The sequence below is a fragment of the Ammospiza caudacuta genome, chromosome 6, assembly GCF_027887145.1.
Source record: "Ammospiza caudacuta isolate bAmmCau1 chromosome 6, bAmmCau1.pri, whole genome shotgun sequence".
Classification (NCBI taxonomy): Eukaryota; Metazoa; Chordata; class Aves; order Passeriformes; family Passerellidae; genus Ammospiza; species Ammospiza caudacuta.
The window spans coordinates 49,516,247-49,537,840 of record NC_080598.1 but is presented as its reverse complement, the minus strand read 5'-3'; the positions used below and the strand labels follow the sequence as shown (position 1 = coordinate 49,537,840).

At 40.4% G+C, this 21,594-nt stretch overlaps 1 protein-coding gene across 1 annotated transcript in view; it reads left to right on the top strand.

Moving 5' to 3' along the window:
* The first annotated feature begins 12,157 nt into the window (after positions 1 to 12,157).
* The window catches only part of RPS6KA5 (ribosomal protein S6 kinase A5), a 66,740-nt gene continuing 57,303 nt past the window's right edge, over positions 12,158 to 21,594 (top strand). Inside the window, exon 1 of the mRNA XM_058807980.1 lies at positions 12,158 to 12,456. Coding sequence (XP_058663963.1) covers positions 12,393 to 12,456 — 64 coding nt within the window. The 5' untranslated portion in view covers positions 12,158 to 12,392. The remainder of the gene's footprint in view (positions 12,457 to 21,594) is intronic.

Sequence of the window (21,594 nt, the reverse complement as noted above, 5' to 3'; positions counted from 1 at the left end):
GCAACTGCTAAGAATTATACATGGGCTGTTTCATTAGGATTCCATTTTCAAAGCAAATATATTTAAAAGTAACAAAATTGTATTAGAATGCAATCTACAAACACAGACATTCCTTTGATCCTTATTCCATAAATATATTTCCTCTTGAGACAAGCATCTTACATGAGTCTTCCAGCAATTTTCAGCAGTATCTCCTCCCAAAGAAGGGTCAGACTACACAGTATATGCAGTGGCAAAAGACAAGACAAATTAAAAGCACTCAGCAGCTTGCATTAATGTGCTCTAAGTCTAAATGTGCAATTAAAATAAAGCATTCACATTTGAAAAACAACTCTAAAAAGCTGTGGGGTTTGTCTCCAAAAGATTAGTCAAATGTGTGTGATTTTGATTGTGGGGGAAGGGAGCAATGAGTTTGGTTCAAACCTAGACCTATTTAGGTAGCTTCTCTTTTAATATAGTTAGTATAAAGACACATTTTTGGGACCACCTGGAATTTTGAAGATGGAGTATATATAGGAACATAATTTCTGGAGAGAAAAAAAATAAACCTACAGAATGGATAGCTGTTCAGCTACTTGTAAATGTAACCAAACCAAAATCATATAGAGCAAGGTGTATTTTGTCATATATTGCTGTATCCTAACTACCAGAAGTATTTTTAATAATATGCAAAGATAGAAGAACTGATTTGAATTTTATTCCTGATTTGAATACAGGACCAAGGTGTTTCTCATTACAGATTGAAATGAGAAGATTTTAATCAGTCAAAAGGAAGATGAACAGGCATCAGTTACTAGAAACTGCTGTGATTTCCAGCCACACTGATGGAGCACTAGGAGACTGGTATTAAAAAAAATAGTTACTACAACTAAAACATTTGAAGACATGATGGTACCTAATGACTTTCAAACTCCATTCTCTACTGACAGATTTCCCTAATGGAAATTTCTTTCATATTCTCATAATACTTGTCTTTATAAATTAGCTGAATTTGACATTGAAAGCTTGCTATACAAGGCTGATTTTGAATCTATTAAGCACTTCAAACTGCAGATATATGAGAGATACAATCATTGTGTCCATGGGAAAATTGTCAGAAGCAATGCAAGCTCATCAATGCATTCAGTTATAAGACTGGAATGAAGTGAGACTTTCTTGCTAGACATCAGATACCAGAAGTTTACCAGAAGGCACATAAAAGAACTTGAAACCATATATAAAAATAAACAAATCAGTGTCCTTTGCATCAAACAACAAATATGGTTCTCTGCCCACCCCTCCCCCATTTAGTGGAAAGTTTAAAAAGCAAACATTCTGAGTAGATCCAGATAATATTACACAATGTTTTCTACTCCTTTTGAAGGAGGAAAATATTGCGATCTCCACTTGGTTTCAAAATCTAGGCAAAAAAAGTGTGTATATATATATTTATAAAAACTATAGATGCATTATATATGAATATATATATTAATTCCATGGTTGATTACATAAAGCAAACTGTTCCAAATTAAACACTTATTTCAAGACTGAATAATTTAACAGAATAAAAGTCCAAAATGTGTAACCTATAATTCAAAGAATAGAATGATCAGTATATGACTTTTCCACAGTTACTAAGTGTACAAATGAAAATATGTGAAATAAAGTGTATTAAGTGGGCATTGTTTAGAATATAAACTATGTAAATTAAAAATAGCTAAGAATATTAACAGAAATGCATCTAACTTCAGTGACCTTGTGTTTAAGAGCTCTGCAGAAGTCAACCATCTCAAATGCCTTTCTTAAAAATAAACAGGAAGAGAGAAAATATCACACTTATAGATGGCTGACTTTGTGTCTGATAGACACATACTTCTGATGGACAAGCAATTTTTGACCTTTATAGTATTTATCAGCTTCAGTGAAAAAGTAATTTTTCCAGTTTACAGTTGTCTCCTAAAGGCTTTTATCATAGCACATTAATAAGAAATTTTGGGGGGCAGCTGTTTATTGCGAGTCTGTATCTTGCTGAGCATGAAGTCTGTATCTTCCCCAGCTATAGTAAGGGCTCTTCAGTATTATTGCATGGTGATGTAATCTCTCACCTGCACTGAACACTTGTCCTGTTGGTAAAGCTGTATATTTTCAATTAGAGATTGAAACTTTTGCTGAAAATAGCCTCAATACCATCTATAAAATAACATTTAGAATAAATTCGTTAGGTCTTTTTGTAATAAATCAGAATACATTTGTGGCTTCTTTGAAACAACTTATGAATACTGGGGGTAATTTGATGGCTGGAATATTTTATTTCATGAATATGTTGAGTTAATAGGTAGATGTAAGACAAGCAAATAATCAGGAAAGAGAAGGGACAAGTTTCTCCACAGAAAACAGATGAGGATTAGTGATGATTATTCTACAAACAAGGTACGGTATTATTAAAAAGGATATGCAGACTTTCTTTAAATGTTTTGGTTTTATGGTTATTCTAGAAAAGGCTGTGGTCTAATAAGAGTAAATGACTTCTATACTAGTCACATTTTAGAATTCCAACAGGAATAAAGTTTACAAAACCAAACAGAACAACCAAATTCATAAGGCCAAAACAGATTAAATTGTAGCCCAAAGCTTCAACTATCTAAGAGGATGCACTGTGAAGCATCAACATAGAGGGGTAAAAGCAGCAATAGGAAGAGACAAGTGATGATGTGAGAGACACTTAACGTCACCTTCAGCTGTGACAACAACATCCTTAAGTCTGTAATTAAAGGCAAATGGATGTCGCAGAGGCAGGGAGTGGGGGGAAGGCTGCTCTCCTGGGGTGTGTGGGTGGTGTGAAGGCATTTACCTCTGCAGACAAAGAGAGGCACTGGAAAGATTAGGCAACTGCTGTCTTAGAGGAGGCATGATTACTTTTACATGGCATATCTGAAGTCAAAAAGGGTACATAAAAGGCTAAAGAAAACACGAGTATGGTCTGCCTTGAGACACAAGATTAAATAAGGGATTAACACTTGCTGTTTGTCAAAGCAGTGAGGCTCTGATGATTTCCTCAGAAATCCTTTCCATCTCCTCCTTAAATATCCATCAAAGCATAGTTCAGGGACTGCAGTGGGTTCCTGTCCAAACTCAAATGATTTATAGTTCTGTTGTTTTGGTACTCGTTATCCAAAAGTAATTATTTTATCTTATGCATAAACCAAACCAGTACCTCCACTAATCACAGTTTTCTAAGGAAAAATACTGTCACACAGTGGAACAGTTTAATCAACTTGTTATCTAAAGAAGCAGGAAAATAATGGCAAGCATCTCACAACTGCCAAAGCCAAGTTCTTGGGTGGGGAGATATTATAAGGCCACACCACATTATAGATACATGTTTCTGTGCTGGTGTGAGAGACTGGAAGCACTGCTGGCTCGAAACCTTTCGTGTGTGTGTGTGGAAGAGGCAGAACAGGCCTTTCCCTGGTGAGGCAGTGCTCTGCCCCATACACCCCCAGGCCTTTATCCCAGCCCTGCAGCAGCCACTGATCCCCAAGACATCAGAGGCAATGCTCCACACCTGCCCCTGGAGCTCCCAGCCCAGCTCCTGAGTGGCCAAATGACCAAAGTCCCACCTGGGGAAAGGGCCCAGGAAGGCCAAGGGGTATTTAAGGCCAAACATGAGACAAGAATTTCTTGACCTTCCTCCTCTTGGAATTTCTATTACTTGAATGCTGCTGGAACTCAGGAGTTGGTAGCTATATTTGTTCTTTTCAGTATCTTTTCTGTCTTTCTTCTGATTCCTTCTTGTTAGAATTCTGAGCAACTTAAAATTGAATGGGCTTTGAGTTTGCTAAATTGAATGGGTGAAACTAATACTTTGACAAGTGGTTTATGTTGACTGAATGCTGCTACAAACTTCTTGTCAAAGTTATTTGATTTTCTAGGGTTGCCAGTAAAGTTTTCTTTGTTGAGCTCTTGAGAATATCTTGTCAATATTTCTCCCATGAATCTAATTCAAACTGCATGAACAACTGTAAGCCCTGTTAAAAGTCTCATCAAGTGAGTTGTTTGGGGCCTTACAACTGGTTTTGGCTGGGGTAATTTTCTTCACAGTGGCTGATATGGGGCTGTGTTCTGGATTTGACTGAACACAGTGATGACAACAGAGATGTTTTTGTTATTGCTGAGTAGGGCTTGCATAAAGCAAAGGCCTTTTTCACTCTTCCTACTGCCATGCTGGCAAGGAAATTAGAAGTGCATGGGAGGCTGGGGACAGACACAGCCAGGGACAAATGACCCAAACTGACCAAAGTGACAATCCAGACCTTATGGCATCGTGTCCAGTATATAAAGTGGGTGAAACAAAGAGGAAAGCAGGACGCATTTGGAATGACAGATTTCATCTTCCCAAGGCACCATTACTTGTGATGGGGGTCTGCTCTGGTGGAGATGGCTGAACACCTGCTTGCCCATAGGAAGCAGTGAATTAATTCCTTATTTTGCTTTGCTCATATTTGTGACTTCTGCTTTCTCTATTATACTGTCTTGATCTCAACCTATGAGTTTTCCAGCTTTCACCTTTCCAATTCTCTCCCCAAATGTGCTGGTGGAACAGTGAGTGAGCAGGTGGTTGGACTTGGCTGGGGTTAAAGCAAGACAGTCACTGAGAGAAGTGATTTAATCAAATTTATACACTAACTTCTCTGCATATTACAAGTAATTCTAAGAATCTGTGGCATTTGCCTCATCTGACTTCCCGTTTGAAGATGCATCTCACTAGAGTTCCAGGAATGCAACACTGAGTTGAATGGGAAGCAAATAATTGACGACAGTTTCTGTAATCAGTGTTTGGTCTGGAATAAAATCTGGTTGAATAGAATGCATTCTCTTAAAAATGGAGAGAGATGTGTTACTAGTATAAATCTTTATAAAAGCTCAAAAATGCTTGGGGGTGAGAGGGTTGAAATACCTCAGAGTTAATGGAGTTATTTACAATGTCAATAATCTGCATTGCTGTCATGCTTCCCATCAATACATTAAGAAGCAGTCACAACAGAAAAGTAAGCTTGAATGTGACATGTTGTAAGAAGGAAGATGCCAAACCTCACTCTTAGCCAGGCTTAATAAATGACAGCCAAAGAAAAATTGCTTAATGGGGCACTTATTTGCATAGAAGTCTTTAACACTTCAGAGAAAATGCAAATCCCAAGGAATTTACAAAAAGAGGTAAAATGCCTTCTGACCAACTGGAGTTTGATATCCTCTTCAAAGACTGTCACAGCAAACACTTTACACTAAAAAAGAAAAAAGATTAATAAAACGGAGTGTTCTAACATTCAAATAACCTAGGTTTCACCTAGAAGTCCTCTACTTAAGAAAAATGAAAGAAATGAGGCTGTGCATGGATTATTGAAAGCTCAAAGAACTCCAAGTGCCTGGTGCATAACTTCTAGAGCAGATTATCTACAGTAAATATTGTACTGGATATTTTTAGGTGGTGAAGTTACTGCTTCATATTCTGAGCTTCCCTATGAAATAGGCAATGGGGACAGATGCAACAAAATCATGGAAGAAATAAAAGGTAGTAATTCTTCACACTCTTTTGTAACTAAATCATTATGGGTCATCAGATGAAATTAGCAAATGGCAAAGTCAAAGCAAGCAAATGGATGTCTTTATTTAGGAACTGCATTGTTAAACCAGAGACTCTCATGACACTATGCAGCTGCTCCTGGCCAGCGTTGGCGACAGCAATGCTGAGCTAGAGATACCCTAGTTTGCATCCTGTATCTAAATAAATCAGTATGGGATGAAAAAATTAAGAAAAACAGTAATGAAATTATAGAACTGCTTCAATACCAGTTACCTGTTAGCTCTAGTCTCAAGACACATTTTTGTTTTCTAACACATTTTAGTTTCTTTTTGTTCTTTAAAACTAAGGGTAATCTTTCAAATCTTTCATCAAAACATTTTCCTGGTCCTTTTAAAGGTGTTTTTAGTTATAATGTAATGCTGATTATATTAAATCATATTGTATTATAAAATATTATAATACTCTATGTTAAGAGGTGCCTTCCAGTCACCTAATATAGTACTTGAAACTAATGGGAGTTTTCATATTTTTTCTGAGGAGCTCCAAGTTCCTTTCAAAATCCAGGAGATTCACGAACTGAGTTTGAAACATATTATCTTAATTTATCCATTTGTTTACAGATTTTCTTTTCCATTATTTCAATTAATGGAGCCATCTTATCTTTTTAAGTTTCAAAGAATAGGCTCAAAATCAATAATCAGACAGCTTTTCTCAAGATAGAGGGAAAGGAACCTCTGTAATAATTGTTCACTTCATTAAATCTCTTTTTGCTCATTGGTAATTTAACAGATGCAATAGCTTTAAATACATCATTAGAAGAAAACTTGTGGAAATTAATTCATTACTTTTCATTTATGCTTTTAAAAAATTGTCCTTCCCCCTTCATTTTATGTGGCACTTCTTTTCACTCTTTTTCTGCAGGCTCACTTTAAAAACTACAATGCATAGCTTTAAGTTCTGCCATTTAAACCCTTTTTTTCCTCATATTTATGCTTCCTTGTCTGGGGTAGGAAAACAGAACCATAAGTTCTGCAATTACCAGAATGTACTCAGAGTCTTCATGATGAGTTATAAGTTTTAATTTCATCATCACTAGCTTTCAGATCACCTTGATTAACTTCTCCTTTCTAAAGTCACCTTCTCCAAAGTTGACAGTAAATTTTCAAAATAGTGAGAATTCACATGCAGGTCTTTTGAAAAGGACTTAGACTTTACTCAGGGAGTATTACTGAGGTTTAATGACAACATTATGTAGAACAGTTCACTGTGTTTCCTCCAACAAATCTGAAAAAAGTTCAAACTATTGTGAGTAAGGATTAGGATTCAAAAGTCAATTATATTTATTAAACAGAAATTCTATTTTTGCCTACCTTAAGAAGCTTTAGCAGTTCAAAAAGTGAAATAAACTCCTATTTCTGTGTCAATGGCTAGTACTGCTTTCTTTCCCCTATCGACAGCATTCATTCATTTTCCTCTTCCTCATCAGAAACTGAGAGACGTGACAATTTTTTCCCCTCTTTTATAACCAGGTAGACTTTTAGTAATTAAACTTTTGAAAGTGCTGCCTGTAATATAATGGTAGTTGCAACTGTACAGTGACTGAAAAAAAAAAATAAACAAATCACTTTTCAGTGAAGAAATGAATACTAACTGAAACAGGACCCTAGAAGCAAGCAGTAATGCTTAAATGCACTCTTTCAAGAAATGATCCACTTCCTGACAGAGTTGTACCACTTCCGTTTAGAGAATTATTAGACTTGGATGCTTATCATAACTTCTCCTTTCATGGTAAAAACATTAAGTGGTTTTAGAGAGATAAAACTGTTGCCCAGAGCAGTTTCATAAAAAATACTTTTAACAACAAATATACCTACCCAGTCTACTTTTCTGACAGTTATCAAGCACAGACTGTTCAATTAAAGGTTCAGATTAAACAAGAGATAAAAATCACAGTGAAGATATGCAAACTAAAAAGTAGAACTAATACTAAACTAAAATTTCTCACAAAAGTTGTTTCATATCAAGTTTGTCTTTCACAGTGAGTCCTTCCCTAAATTCATTTTGTGGTTTCCAAAATTTGATTGTTTTTTTCTTCTGCTGTGCAAATGTTCTCCATGGAGTGATCAAGGAGAACATTTTGTATCATCTAGCCTTCTGAAATTTGTCCTTTGAAAATAACACCTATTTCTATAACAATTCAATGACCATAAGAAAGCACCAAACACCTTCAACTTTAGCTCCATAGAAATTACAATTTCCATAAGCAGCTCCCCTTCCGAAACAAAGTAAATCAAATACCTCAAAACTGTGAGGCCCCGGCACCCTGGAATTATGCAGCTCTAGCACTCACGTTCTTCTTTTTCTCTCTCATTTCCTTTCAGACCTCTGTACACTGAGCATTTCCATTTCACCTCAGCCCTCAAACCAGCTTGGCACACCACCTCTTTTAGAACCAAAAATAAAATATTGTGACACTTTTTCTTTAATGAAGCTGAATAATATCTTTCCATGTGGGAATTTCCCACAGCATTTTTTTCCTCCCTCTTTTCACAATTAGGAATGACAAGTAAATACACATATTTTTGAACAGTTGTGTTGTGGGGTAGAGAAGGGACATCTATCTTTAGAATGGTGTTACTCCATATTCCCAAACTTGCAGCACATGCTCAGCCCAAACACTGAACTGTTGGCTGACTGACCTGTCGGGTTGTGCACATGAATATGAAAATGCTGCTTAAAAACCAAAACCCATTGACACTATGGATCATGAGTAGCTCTGCACTGCCCCATAGCTTTTAACCATTTAAACATCAAATATTTTTCCTGTTATACCAGAGGGGTAATTTATTGTATGCACATCATACAAACAGTAGGGTTTTTTTGGTGTTGCAACATACACACAAATGTATTTAAATGCAAGTAACAATTTCAGTCAGTTAAACTGCACTTCTAAAAGCACAGTTAACACACCAATGGTGGTTTTACTTCTCCAAACTAACAAAAAAAACTCTTACAGACCAGTCTGTACTCCCTCTGGTCTAAGCCCATCACTCTTCCTGGATTTTTCTCATGCTGCTTTGGCTGCAGGCTTGAGCCAAATTTCCTCCCTCATCTGACTCTGTGACAGTGCAGTGACTTAAACAGGACAGAGGCCCAATCAGTGCTGGCACCTGACTATCCATACTTCTGACTGCTGGTGTGATTCCAGGAATGGTTGGGTCCCTGGCCAGTATTTTTTCCAAGCAATGTCTTTGTACATCCAAGCTGGAGGCTAGCACAGCTCAGTAATGGTATGCAGGCTTGACAAATCCAGGAGGCAATGAAAACAAAGGCCACTCTTTTGAAGGGGAAAGAATTTAGCTGCACCATGCTATGTCATGCCACTTCCCTGACACCTACAGAACGAGTCCTAATCAGTTTTATTTTCTGGTATAGATGAAGCCTGTGTATTTCCACTTATCTGTAATTCCAATCTATCCTTAAGGCTGGCAGAACTCTGTCCTTTAAAGCCACCCACAAAGCCACGTGATACTGCTGTATGATGGAGGCAATGTCACCAGCCCACTATACCTGGACCATTCTGCTCAAGGTATAGATCTACTCTCATGTCAAGTACACAACCAAGTCTAACCCTCCACTGCTCCCAAAGTTCAGCTGAAAGGAAAACTTGAGCACAGTCTTGCACTCATGGACTACTGACAGGAGGTTTAGGATTTCACTGCAAGTATAGCTCTTTTGTCTGTCAAAAGGTGGGATTCTTTCCAAGCATTCAGCAGGGCTGCTTTGCTGTTTCTGGACATGACACAAGAATCCCACTGCAAAAACATTTTAACACTGCAGAAACTGTTATGTAAAAAATCTTAATTTTTTTTTATTGGAATGACCATGTTTCAAGTACATCAGGGGATCCTTCAGTGGTAAGAAAGAACTTTCAGTTCATGTAGTAGTACTTTGCAAGGCCAGTCACATCTTAAACTGAAATATACACAACAATTACTGTGTTTTATTATACACATTGTCAGCATGGATCAGTATTCTTGGTTTGGTATTTTAGGGTTATTACCTCATTTTTTAAAGCTGTTTTAGCTGAAATTTGAAAGGAGAAATTTGCAGCCTGGAGCAAATAAGCAGATACAGCCTGTCAAGCTATGAACATCTGAAAGCAAGATTATTAACAACTACTGGACTCAATGCCAGCACCCCTCACACTGAGTACTGGTAAACGGAGTCAGATTTCAGCTTCTCTCCTCTGAGGCTGCCAGGGACAGTTAGTCCAAGAGTAGGCTAGTAGAGCCACTGGATGAAATACAGAACCAGGCTCTTTAAAATATACTATCTGGGACATGGAATAATCAGAAGTGGTTGTTACGCCTTGCAATGAGTAAGTAAATCTCACAGTCCCCACCAGATGTACACAGAAGCCATCATTTTTGCATTACAAAGATGCAAAAACTTATTAATTTAATAATGTTAATTAATAAATAATTTGATCAGTTTAGTATTTCCATTTTCCATTTAATTGTTTAATACTATGCTTTTTATATAACACTTACTTTCTCTGCAATAGCGATGCTTCTAAAAACAAGTGACAAAAGTTAGGGAAGCAAGTATTTTCCAGTTTGAAAACATCTCCCATGTTCAGACTTTTTATTTTTATAATCTTGATATAATACTGGTGGAAAGGCAGTAACTGGATGGACGTTTTTGGAGGAGTTATGTGTGTACCATACATCCTGTGTCGTATGGTTGAGATACCTCAACAGAACAGGTGCAGTGCTTGGTGGGAAACACCTTCAAAAGTTTTACCAAAAATACTATGAAACCCTTAGGCAGTATTATTAATTTCTGGGATGACAACTGCATAGGCACCCTAAACCTGAGGTCTGGTATATAAACAAATGCGAAGCAGAAAATCTCACTGCTTTAAATAGCAAAACTCAATCTCTCCACAGGAAACTGTAGAAACGGATACATGTACATGCATTTTTAACATATATGTGTACAAACACACAAACATTTAATACTGGAGTGTGAATAATGGATTAACGCAAGACATTTTATTTCATTGATCTTTGATGTAACTTAATTAGACTCTGTGCGAACACTACTGCTGAGACATGACACTGTGAATTAGCAACTTGTATGTAAGGATAGAAGCAGTGGCATTCAAGAGCAACACGTCAGAAATTACTGTAAATAAGAAATAGAGAGAAAAGTAATTTGAGTTATCTGTTGCAAGGAAATGAGGACAGCTTTAGAAACACCAGCTAACCTCCAAAACGTAACAGACTGAGCGGCTTAACTGAGATGAACAGGTCTGATGTGTTTTGAACCGTATCTCCCCCAACAACACTATCAATGCCTCTGAGAGGACAGTGTCTCCCTCGCAGCTGAGGGGACAATATGAACGCGGCCCAGGCAAGGCAAGGTGAACGGGGCACATGGATGTACGGCCCCAGCAAGCTCGCCCACTCCTATCTTGCGACCAGCAAGCCCTTGCCAGGCGCCTCCTGAGCTGCGAGAACCCTGCCGGCCGTGCGCCCTTCCAGCGATCACCGAGGCTGCTTTCACTTCAGTACAGGCGCCCTCTTCCACCTCCCAAGAGGCCACTACGCACTCCGCCCGCTCCAGGCCCCGGCCGAGGGGAAGGTGGCACCAGGCGGGACCCCTGGTGCACCGGGGCCCGCGCCACCCGCCCTCCCGTGTTGTGGGCCCCTGAGCCCGGTGACCGGAGCGCACGGCCGCGGGCTGCAGGCGGGCCTGTCGGTGTGTGTGCCGCAGCCGCAGCCGGCGCCGCGAGTCCGCACGCACCGCCCGCGCCTCCCGTGCGGGACGGCAGGGACTCTGCGGGAATCCCCCCGTCCCCGGCCGAGCCTCGCTGCTCCCTGCCCCGCCGCATCCCCCCGCGGGGATGCCCCGCTTCCCATCCCGCTGCCGCATCCCCGCGCTAGGCTGGAGCCCGGCTCCCCCCCGGCCTCCACTGCGAGTGGGTCAGCCCACGGCCGCTCCCCCTTCGAGCACGATGGAAGCCGCCCGTAAGGCGAGGAAGGGCGCCATGGCCCCTCCCTCAGGTGATTGCCAGCTCCAGTGGTCAATCAGCGCCGTCCCTTACCTCTCGGCAGCCCAGCGCCCGCCCTCTCGCGGGGGTCGGGGGTCAGCGGGAGAGGCGGGCGGGAATGTTTACAAACAAGATCGGGGAGTAGAGGGGCCGGGGGGAGGGCGGGGGGCGGAGCCGGCGGTTGGCGCAGCCGCCGAACCAATGGGGGCGCGCGGCGCTCGGCGGAAGGGCGGGGGCGGCGCGCGGGGAACGTTCTCTGCCCGACGGCCGCCGGGGCTCGCGGGCGCGCGCGGCCAATGAGCGCCCGGCCCGGGGAGGGAGGGGGCGCGCGCGCCTGAGTAGGAGCCGCTCCCCGCGGCGCTCCCACCTCCTCCCCCCGCGGCGCTCAGCCTATCCCGGCCGCGCTCCGCTCCGCTCCCCGCTGTCGGGCGGGGAAGGCGGCCGGAGCCCGGGGGAGGGGAGGCGCAAGGACATGGGCTGGTTCTGAGCGCCTGGGGAGGGAAGCCGTCGTGCGTGTGCCTCCCTAGATTTTAATAACTGTTTGTTGTTGGGCGGTGTAGGTTTGGGGTTTTCTGCCCCAACCTCCGCCCCCACCTCCCACCCCGTCTTCCAAGAAGGCGGAGGGGAGAGCGGCAGACCCCAGCGCGCCTGCATGGCTCCTGTGCCCCGGAGCGCCCCTGGAAAATAGAAGCCGTCTCGGGCCAGGTGACATCCCCCCGCCGCCGCGCTCGCACTCACGGGAGCGGCAGGGGCGGCGGAGCCGCCTGTGAGGACATGGAGGGAGCCTCGGGGGAAGCGGAGCTGCCGCTCCTCACGGTGAAGCACGAGCTGAGGAACGGTGAGCGGGCGGGCCCGGGGGTCGCGCGGGGGCGGAGGGGCACGAGCGGCCCGCGCCGAGGAGGGCACGGCTGAGCAGGGAGCGAGCGGAGTTGGTGGGGCCGGTGGGGAAATCTCAGTGGCGGGGGGGAAAAAAGAGGATGAGCTGGAATATAAGGGCAGGAGCGCGTACGATGGGGGCGGGGAGGGGGCCTTCTCTTATTTCTGAGAAAAGTAGTTCACTTCGACTTCTGCTCCATGCCTGGCTTCCCTGTCCCACTTCCTGGTGGTATTTGACGCTTCTGAAGGAGATAAAGGGTAGCCACGCTCTCTTATAAACGTTATTTTTTTGTAAGTTGTGTGTTTGATCGACTTCTCTATCTATGCTGGGGGGGGGGCGGTTTGTTCCAGTCCTAAATGAAGTCGTTTTATGTGACAGCTTTTCTCTGACCTCGGTGAAATGCCGGAATTGTAGGGAGGGGAATGTGCCGGCCCGTAACCACGGAGTTATCTGGGTTTTCAGTCTATGGATTTCTTGTAGCTCGGTAGTTACTTGACGACCCTCAGGAGAAGTAGTTCAACATGTGAAATATGTATGACCTTTAAAGATCCAACAGAAATCCTCCGTTGTAGGTTGTTGTGTTGGGGAAGAGCTTTATTTCTTTTTAGTAAGGATTCTCTGCTTCTCAGAAGTTTCCAGGCAACTTGAACACTGCAGTAAATCTAAATTTTAACGTCAGTTTAGAAGAGCGTGTAAAACACAATCAGAACGTATATTCTCTGTATTGATTAACAATGAAGGTGCTGTTAACTCGTGTCCTTCACTCCTTTTCTGTCATCATCTTTTTCCCCATGCTGAAGTGAGAGTGAGCATATGATGCCGTTCACTGCAAAAGTTTGGGAGGGCTGCTCGCCGTGTTAATGTATTGGACATTCTCGAGGGCCGATGCAAAGGCAGGTGCTGGTGCTGGGTCCCCTCGGTGCCGTTCTGTCCCTCGGCCCTGGGGTCGGGGAGCTGCCCCAGAGGAGCACGGCTGTCACCGCTGCTTGGCGGGGCGAGGAGGAGGAGGGAAGGAAAGGAAAAAAAAAAAAAAGGCAGTCTCTTGATACCTACAGAAATCGAAGGGACTGTAGTTTCCCTCTTTCAAGGAGGAGCTGCTGGAAAACATAGTTGTCTCGATAGGTGTTGCTTCGTTTAAGTGTGGAAAAGGTAAGGGGAAAGGAAATGGGACATATTTATTCAATATATTTACGTAACTATGTCTCTTTTTTTCTATATTACTTTTATAAAGGTTGAGAACACGTATCCCTGAGGGGTTGTTATTTAAAGATAGTTTGAGGAATAAGCAATGTAGCATAATAAGCAACTTTGATTTTAATCCTGATCACATATATAGCTGTATGAAGTACCAGCTTTCATTTTTATTTTAAAAATTCTCAACCTTGTTTGTCTTCTAAGCTTCTGAAATTCAGTTTAGTAGGAATAAGTTGCTACTCCCCTCCTTGTGCTCTTCTCCATATTCAGTTTAGAATACTCTGCTTTCTGAAAAATGCTTTCTAGCAATGACTTGTCTATTTCTGGAGCACCAGGGTGGAGGAGGGAGCCGCTCTGTCATGTACTCCTGGGAGACTCCTACTCCCGAAGAGTCAATAGTGTCATTGCTATGCAAGACGTGTGGAGATACTGGTTCAGGACTTCTCTATACAATGCACAGAGATACAGTAATTTGAGGAGAAAAGTTGTGGTCAACTTCTGTTGATACAGAAATACATAAAGGTATAGGATATTTTGGATGTTCAAAGGTTTTTTCGTACTGGGTCTGGTTGTGTGGATGCTTAGCTGCTGACTAGGGTCAGCCCACCACATCTTTAAAGCACATGCAGGATGATTATTTAATTTTGCTTCATTTTGGGAAAAAGAATGAGAGGACAGGCAAGAACTAGAATTTGGAGCAAGCGGATCTTTGTTGTTCCTAAATATATTCTATATAATGAATATCCTTTATTGTGCAATTTGTTTAGATTCCAGTGTTTCCCTCATCTCTGTGTTCTTTCTTTGATGCTGCTAGCTCTGTGACTAATTTAATAATTTAGAATTACAGATTGAAAGTAGCTGTCAGTTGGCAGATGAAAAAGAGGTTAGTCTCCAGAGTGCTTTGAAAGAATTTACTATTGTAGCAGAAATAGTGGCTTCTTTGAGAAGGGAGTATCAGTTCATATTTTGGAAGCAGTTACTTGAACGCCACGGTTACAAGCTGACTAATTCAAATCAGCTGAATGCAGGTAAACCCACAGTTACACTTTGCGTTTGCAATTACATCGTCTTGGGATTGCTTTAAAAGTGTTAAATGAGTTAGGGACCGTCTTTTATTATGGTCAATGAGTAAGTGAACAACTTTAGAATTTGAATTTAAGATGAAATGAGGATCTTAAAGAATGCAAAAGATGATTGTTGTTAGCTCCAAGCAAGTGTGGAGGTATATGAAAATGCCTTAAGTTAGGGCATATGCAGTGCTGTTTCTGCATAGATCAGCTGATTGTTAACCCTATCATACCACAGCTTGACTTCTTTTAAACTTTGAAATTACAGTGCTGGCTTTGATATGTACGGTCAGGTTTAATTTTAGCTTTTTATCTCATAGACTTAGAGCCCTGAAATTCCTCTGTTGTATGACCAAAAAGTAATTGCTGGAAAAACATCACTTGATAGGCATGTAGATTGGGTCTGTGATAGGGAAGGAACACTTGAGTGCCTCTGTGTGATAGCATGTGATGCGCTCTGTTACAAATACTCGGCACTGCTCTGTGTGTATATATATGATGTTTTGCAGATAGGACACAGCAGTGACTTTTAGGACACATGTCATTTAATAGTGATATTCTTCTAATTGTATTTGTGAAGTTTTTTATTTTCCTAACACCCCAACCATTTTTGTTCTTAATAGAAGGCTCATAATTCAGCCACTTCAGAATAGTCACTGTCTTACTTGTCTCACTTTGGGAAGGAAAATGAGTCTTTGGGGAAAGTGGAATCTCTTTTCAGGAAGTAGAAGCAAAAATATGCCAAAGTTGAAATAGTAGGAAGTGGTGACTCTCTCTGATTTTCACTGAATCTCTCCAGTGAAAATAATAAGAAAATGACGTTTTCTTTAGCGTATATTTCTGGAATCTTGTAACTGAAAAGGTTTTATTTTTTGAGGGCTAACTTTCAGAGTTAATGCAACTTTTTATCTTTTTGCAGACCTTAGAAAATACATATTGTTTGCACTGAAAAAAGAACATTGTTACATCTTAACATTTCTGTTGCTTGGTAATGCTTCAGAACTGAACAATGGCAAACATAAAGCCTATCAGAGGAAACATTTTACGTGATAGAGAAGGATATGGAAAGAGAAGAAAAGTCTTGTGATATCAGAAGATAAAAAGGAAACAGAACAGTTAAGAGTGAGATTTCCTCCGCACCTCCTCTTGTTTCTGGAAAAAAGGATCAAAGGATCCTGTACCTTAAGTGTGTGTGAGTGACTGGCAGGAGGTTGCCCATCTTGTGGCACGCTTGTGAACTCCCTGCTTTGCCCAGGGAGAGGCAGAGATTCCCAAAACTGGGATCTTGAAGGGAGCTTGAGACATTGTGTGAACATATGGGCAGTGGGGTCTAAATGCATTGTTTTGCTTTATAATAGCTAAGTCTTGTTCTTTTCCTTTTAGCAAGACTGTTTTGAAGAGGCTGCTGGATTTGTTTTAATGTTATCACAATCTTTAGGCTAAAGAACTTGCTTTAGTTTGCAGTTTGCCAGGCATGCATGAGAAAAGGCACGTAGGGCCCAGAAGTTCATGTAGCAACAGACTGCAGAACTCCAAAGGCACAAGAATTTGAAACTTCCCCTTGAGTCAAACTTACAATTCAGTATGAAACTGTAAAAAGCTTCAGAAAATAAATACGTGGATTATCTATAGTGTTTAATATTGCAAATTTTTGGTTATGCCTTCCAGAATGGGATCTTCAATTAGAATGGATTTATTTGTAAACTAGAAGGTTCATGTTACATTCTAGGGAATTGTGAAAATTCCTATGACTAAAAAACATGATGGATCATGCACTGAATAGTGAATTCAGCCTTCACTGTGGAGGTACATCTGGCACCTATACAGTACCTTATTTTTTCTTTTTTTAAAAGGAAACTTTATGAGACTTAAAATATACTTTTAAAATCAAATTTTCTGTAAGACAGATTTTTTTTTGTTTTACTTACTTAGAACATACAGATGTAATATTTTATTACATACTGAACAATATATATAATAAAATAATATAAAATATGTAAATAATAACAATTTTGTATATTGTTTAGGGATCAGTAGGTACTAATAGTTAGCTATTTCAAAGCTTGGGTTGCTTTTGCTTCTACTTTTCTCTTTTGAGCACTAAAATATATGTTTTCTTGAATTGTGGGAACAACAAAGAGTATTTTAAGTTTATTAATAATCTTTAATACCGCTTCAATCTCTGGATTTCACTCTTTACACAATCAATATTTTCTAAAAATTCATTGTACTCTAGGAATTTATTGTTATTTATCTTCTGATAGCCTTGATTATGATAAAGGACAGCTATTGATCTTTCCTGGGTTGTGTTTGTGGCTTTTTGTTTCTTTTTGTTGAATGGGATTTTTTTGTTTGCTTGCTTTTCTCCCACTGGGCTTTGGAATCCAACAAACCTGGCTAAAATGATCTGTCCAAGGCTCTGGCACAACTGATCGTTTTGCTGTTTCATCATTGTTTCAGTGATGTTCTGTAAAATGTGTAATATAAATGAAGACTAGTCTTCATTGTCAGCCTGTTTATTAGCTCTGATCCAATGTATTCTAAATGTGATGGTTTAAAAGCTCATGCTTAATTCCACAAAACAATCAGGGGTCTTACATGCCATGTTAATATGTCTTAGGATTTTATTCAGAAGGCAGTTCAAAGAACACTTGCTGAAATTCCTTAACCATATGACAAGGCTTGGGTATCTGAGGATGCTTTTCCAATATATTTTTCATGTAAATATTTCTGTTGTATCCCCATCATTACATAATTTGGTGTCTTATGGTAAACGTTCTCTCTGTCTCCTCCCCCCTACAGAATCCCAACAACGAGGTGCAAGTTCTGCTGAGATTTCTTTGCTTCTGACTCAGTCTGTAGATAGGCAGACTGGTTTGTGAAAGACTCACGTTACTTGCAGTCAGTTTATTTGGGTTTGTTTTGTTTTGGGATCTATTGTGGCTGTTTCCTCTTCTCATTTTCCTGGACAGCTGTAAATATTTTATGCTGTCTTGGATAGATGGTTATAAAATGTTTACCTGGGAGAGGATAATTCTTAAGTTTTCTTGTTAAGGTCTGCATAACCAAATATGTAAATACCTTCCATCAACATGTAAGTTATCAGTTGCCCTTTTTTTGTTGATAAATTAATTTGTATTCTCTTACTTTTGATGCTGTGTCCAAGGTGCCTGTGACTGAATTTCTATAAATTATTTCATTCATTACTAATGATAGGGAAAACTGAAGTTGATTCATGTCTTGCACTTAGATATAATTTTTTATTTGAGAGGATATGCACAATCTTTAGGTATCTGATTGTTTCAACTCTCTTCAGCATTAGATTATCTGTAGCAATTTTATTCATTAGCATCTTGTATAATTACATTTTGGTTTTTTTTTTTTTGCAATTATGTGACGTAGAGTGTTGCAACACAGTAAGTTTCTAGCTGACCATGGAGGTGCCTCAGGGTTCAGTCTTGGTGACCTCATAGTGATTCAGCTCACAGTAATGATAAAACTCATGAAGTCACCTCTGTAAGAGAAAAAGGGCTGCTGCTGAGTGTGAATGGATCTTAACATGGAGCAGTTTCCAGTCCAGACTACTGAGTTTGTGTCATTAATCTCAGATGTCTGGACTTTTATATTTATTTCAGCTTTCTATATGCAAGTAGTGTCTTTGGTGGGATAGTCTTCTATGTTCTGTTTTCATGATGGTAGTGACTGTTTCTTATTGTGTGTTCCACCACATTTTATGCTTCTGAATTTCCACATGCTGTACTCCATGCAGTGTACATGTGTGCTGTTATACATACATGTACATACACACATGTATACATACTGTATTAGCTGGTGCTTCTGAGATCTTTGTCAAGTTTGGTTTCTAAGCCTTCTAGAATGGGATCAGCAGCTTTGTGAGAGCTTGAATTTTTTCCAGATGTTTTTCAAATTTTAAATTTGTTTTTCTCAGCTCAGGTGGTCTTACCCTTAAGCATCTAATGTTCTAGAGAATCAGCAGTTACCAGCCCAGTTACCTCAACTGATACCCTGAAGTTCAGAGCAACATGAACTGTATATTCTTTTCTTTCACATGAGTTCAGAACTCTGTGTGTGTTTTACTTTTGCTCTACATTCTTTCTTTTGCCTAAGAAAAATATTCTTAAGATGTTATGGTTTTAAATTCCACTTAAGGCTTGTAAGATAGTACCCTGAGCTGATTAAATGGTGCTCTTGTTCAATGACCTGACACTTATTCGGTGGCAATGGTCTCTCAGATTACAAGGACTGCAGGATACTTTTACTTCCTTCACAAATAGTTCTAGTTGCTGTAACCAGTAACAAAGTATAACTCTATATAGCAGATAACAGATAACATATGCATTTCCTTCAGTGTCTAATAAATAACAGTTGCATAGTTTCTGTTGCATGGTGTCAGGGTTTTTTTTCCCCCAGGAGTTTGCACCCTCTCTCCACTCTGAGTAAGGCATTAACGTACAAGTTATAAAGCAACATCTGATCTTTGATGCTGTGACCTCAGTAGATCTGTTAGGTGAGTGGGGATGGGCCGTTCTCTGGAGTAACAGTTCGAGATCAAGTTGATACTGATACTAGACATTGCAACCTAGTATTTGGAGTATTGCAGAATGTCTTCTAATTTTCCTTCTTGTTTTCTCTGTTCCTAAAATTGCCTGAGGTTCATTGTTCTGCTCAATGAAACTGAAGAATTGGTCTTATGTTGCAGGGACAAGTTTCAATTTTCAGGCAGAGCTCAATCTGGTTCAGTAGAGGAAGCTCTAGCTTTGTTTGTCTGCTTCAAGACCTGTATGCTGTGGGGTCTAGAAGCAGAGGACAGAGCACATTTTAACTTGAGAACAAACACTGTTGAAATGTTATTTCTCAAGATCTTAGAAATGCAATTAAAAGCTTACAGAATCATTGCACAGTACCAGCTTGCACAGTTGTTAGTTCCCTTGAGGCCTTCTTGAAGTTCAGGTGTAGTGCAGATGGCAGTCATGTCTCTTACATCATCTGGAGATCCTCCATCAAGGAGAACTGGATAGACAGTCTGGATAGTCAGGGGACTGAAAATGACAGCTCTGGTCTTTGGGCACTGGTGTCCCTGCATGTAGAGGGGAGGCTTGTCTTTGCAGTGGTAGTATTTCTGGATATTTCCTTTCTTCCTGCCTTCAGAGGTGATGATGGTGACTAGTATCTCTGTTTTCTCTTTATTTTTATGGGGACTATGATGTCCTGGCCTTTTAATTTGCTATTTTTTTCTGAGTTGACATGTTATCTCTTGCTGTTGCCCTCAGCTGCATATTCTCTTTAACCATGTTGGTTCAATGCTGATGGGTGTGGACTATAGTAGAATATTAGTAAATGCAGGATTCTTCTAATTGTGCCAGTATGCAGTGAGCTAATCACCATTTCCAGCACAGTGACGTCTGTGAGGTGTGAGAAGCCTTCCACTGTTCTGTCAGTCCTAGTAGTAGTAGTGGTCTCATTGCAACCCTTTAAAATCCTCAGTTTTGGAACAGTTTTGTAACTGCAGAGACCATCCCTGGTGAAAGGTCTTCAAGAAATGGCCATTCAGGTTCCTGGGAGTGGTGAATAGAATAATTGATATTTTGAGATTTATGCTTCTGAAAGCAGGTTGAAGGAAATGTTGGAATGACAACTTTTATCCTGGAGAAACTGCACTTCACCTCTGTTAGAGTGTCAAAGTGCTGCAGCTGCTTCAGCAGATGAAGGCAAAGGACTGCTCTAGGGGAGTTATTAGAAAATGGCAGAAACAGGTTCTTCAGCCTGCTTTTTTTGCAGTAGGACTTCAGAGATGGACTGAACACTGCAACTGAGCCTCTTGGAGCAAAACCATTGCCATGTGGCAACATTGGGAGGAGCACTTTCTGGGAATTGTTCATCTTTTCTTACAGCTTTGAAGATTTGTTATTCCTATTTTTTAATGAAGGATAATTTTACTTCTTGCTTTATGGGGAGTAATTGTGAGAGAGTTTGTCTCATGTGTCCTGTCATACTTGTGTGTGTTATGCAGCATCCTTTAGCTGTCTTGTGGAATGGCTTTTTTCCTCAGTATAATGTAAAAAGAATGAGATGGGTCTTATTTTGCATTTACCACATGCTTATTTGTGGTGTCATTTTCTCCTTTTATTATGAAAATAATATTCCAGTAACCTTCAAGATTTTTTTAGGATAAGGCCATTAAGCATTCTGAGTGGAAGTAAAAGTGGAATTAAGGGAAAAGTGCAAAATTACAGCTCACATTGAAACAAACATATAATAATTCAAACTAGATAGCACTCAGCTTTTTATTCTGTAGCCTCATGAAAGTGGAAAAGGTTTTACTTATGTTATTGAATGTGAGTTTATGGTACAATTTAGATGAATAGATTGAGTTTTAAGGCTTGATCTCATTTTAGGATTGCAGCCAACACTGCAAATCTTCAGCATGTTACTGGAGAAGCAGCATTTCTCTGGGTTCCACTCTTCCTGTAACTTCCTTAATCCTACCATATTCAGTTCCAAGAATATGGAAGGATTAAGTGACTGTTTTACTTTGTAGAAGGGTGTTTAGTTGAAAAGCCTTCTGCTGACACTCTGATTTAAAGGATGTGAGAGAACCTTTCTGGAGTAGTCCGTTGTGGAAGATCCAAATCAGTGGATTTTGAAGTGAAAACTTTCTTCCCACCCGAGTTCAGCGCTTACTTAGCTGGTGTCCAGAGAAGTTCTGTGTCCTGAATCTCTTCAGTGATGTTCACTCCTTCATTAAAACATGGATACTGTAGCCCTGGTCTCTTTAGAATAGCCTGTACTTCTGATGTCCCTGGCAGGAAAGATAGTG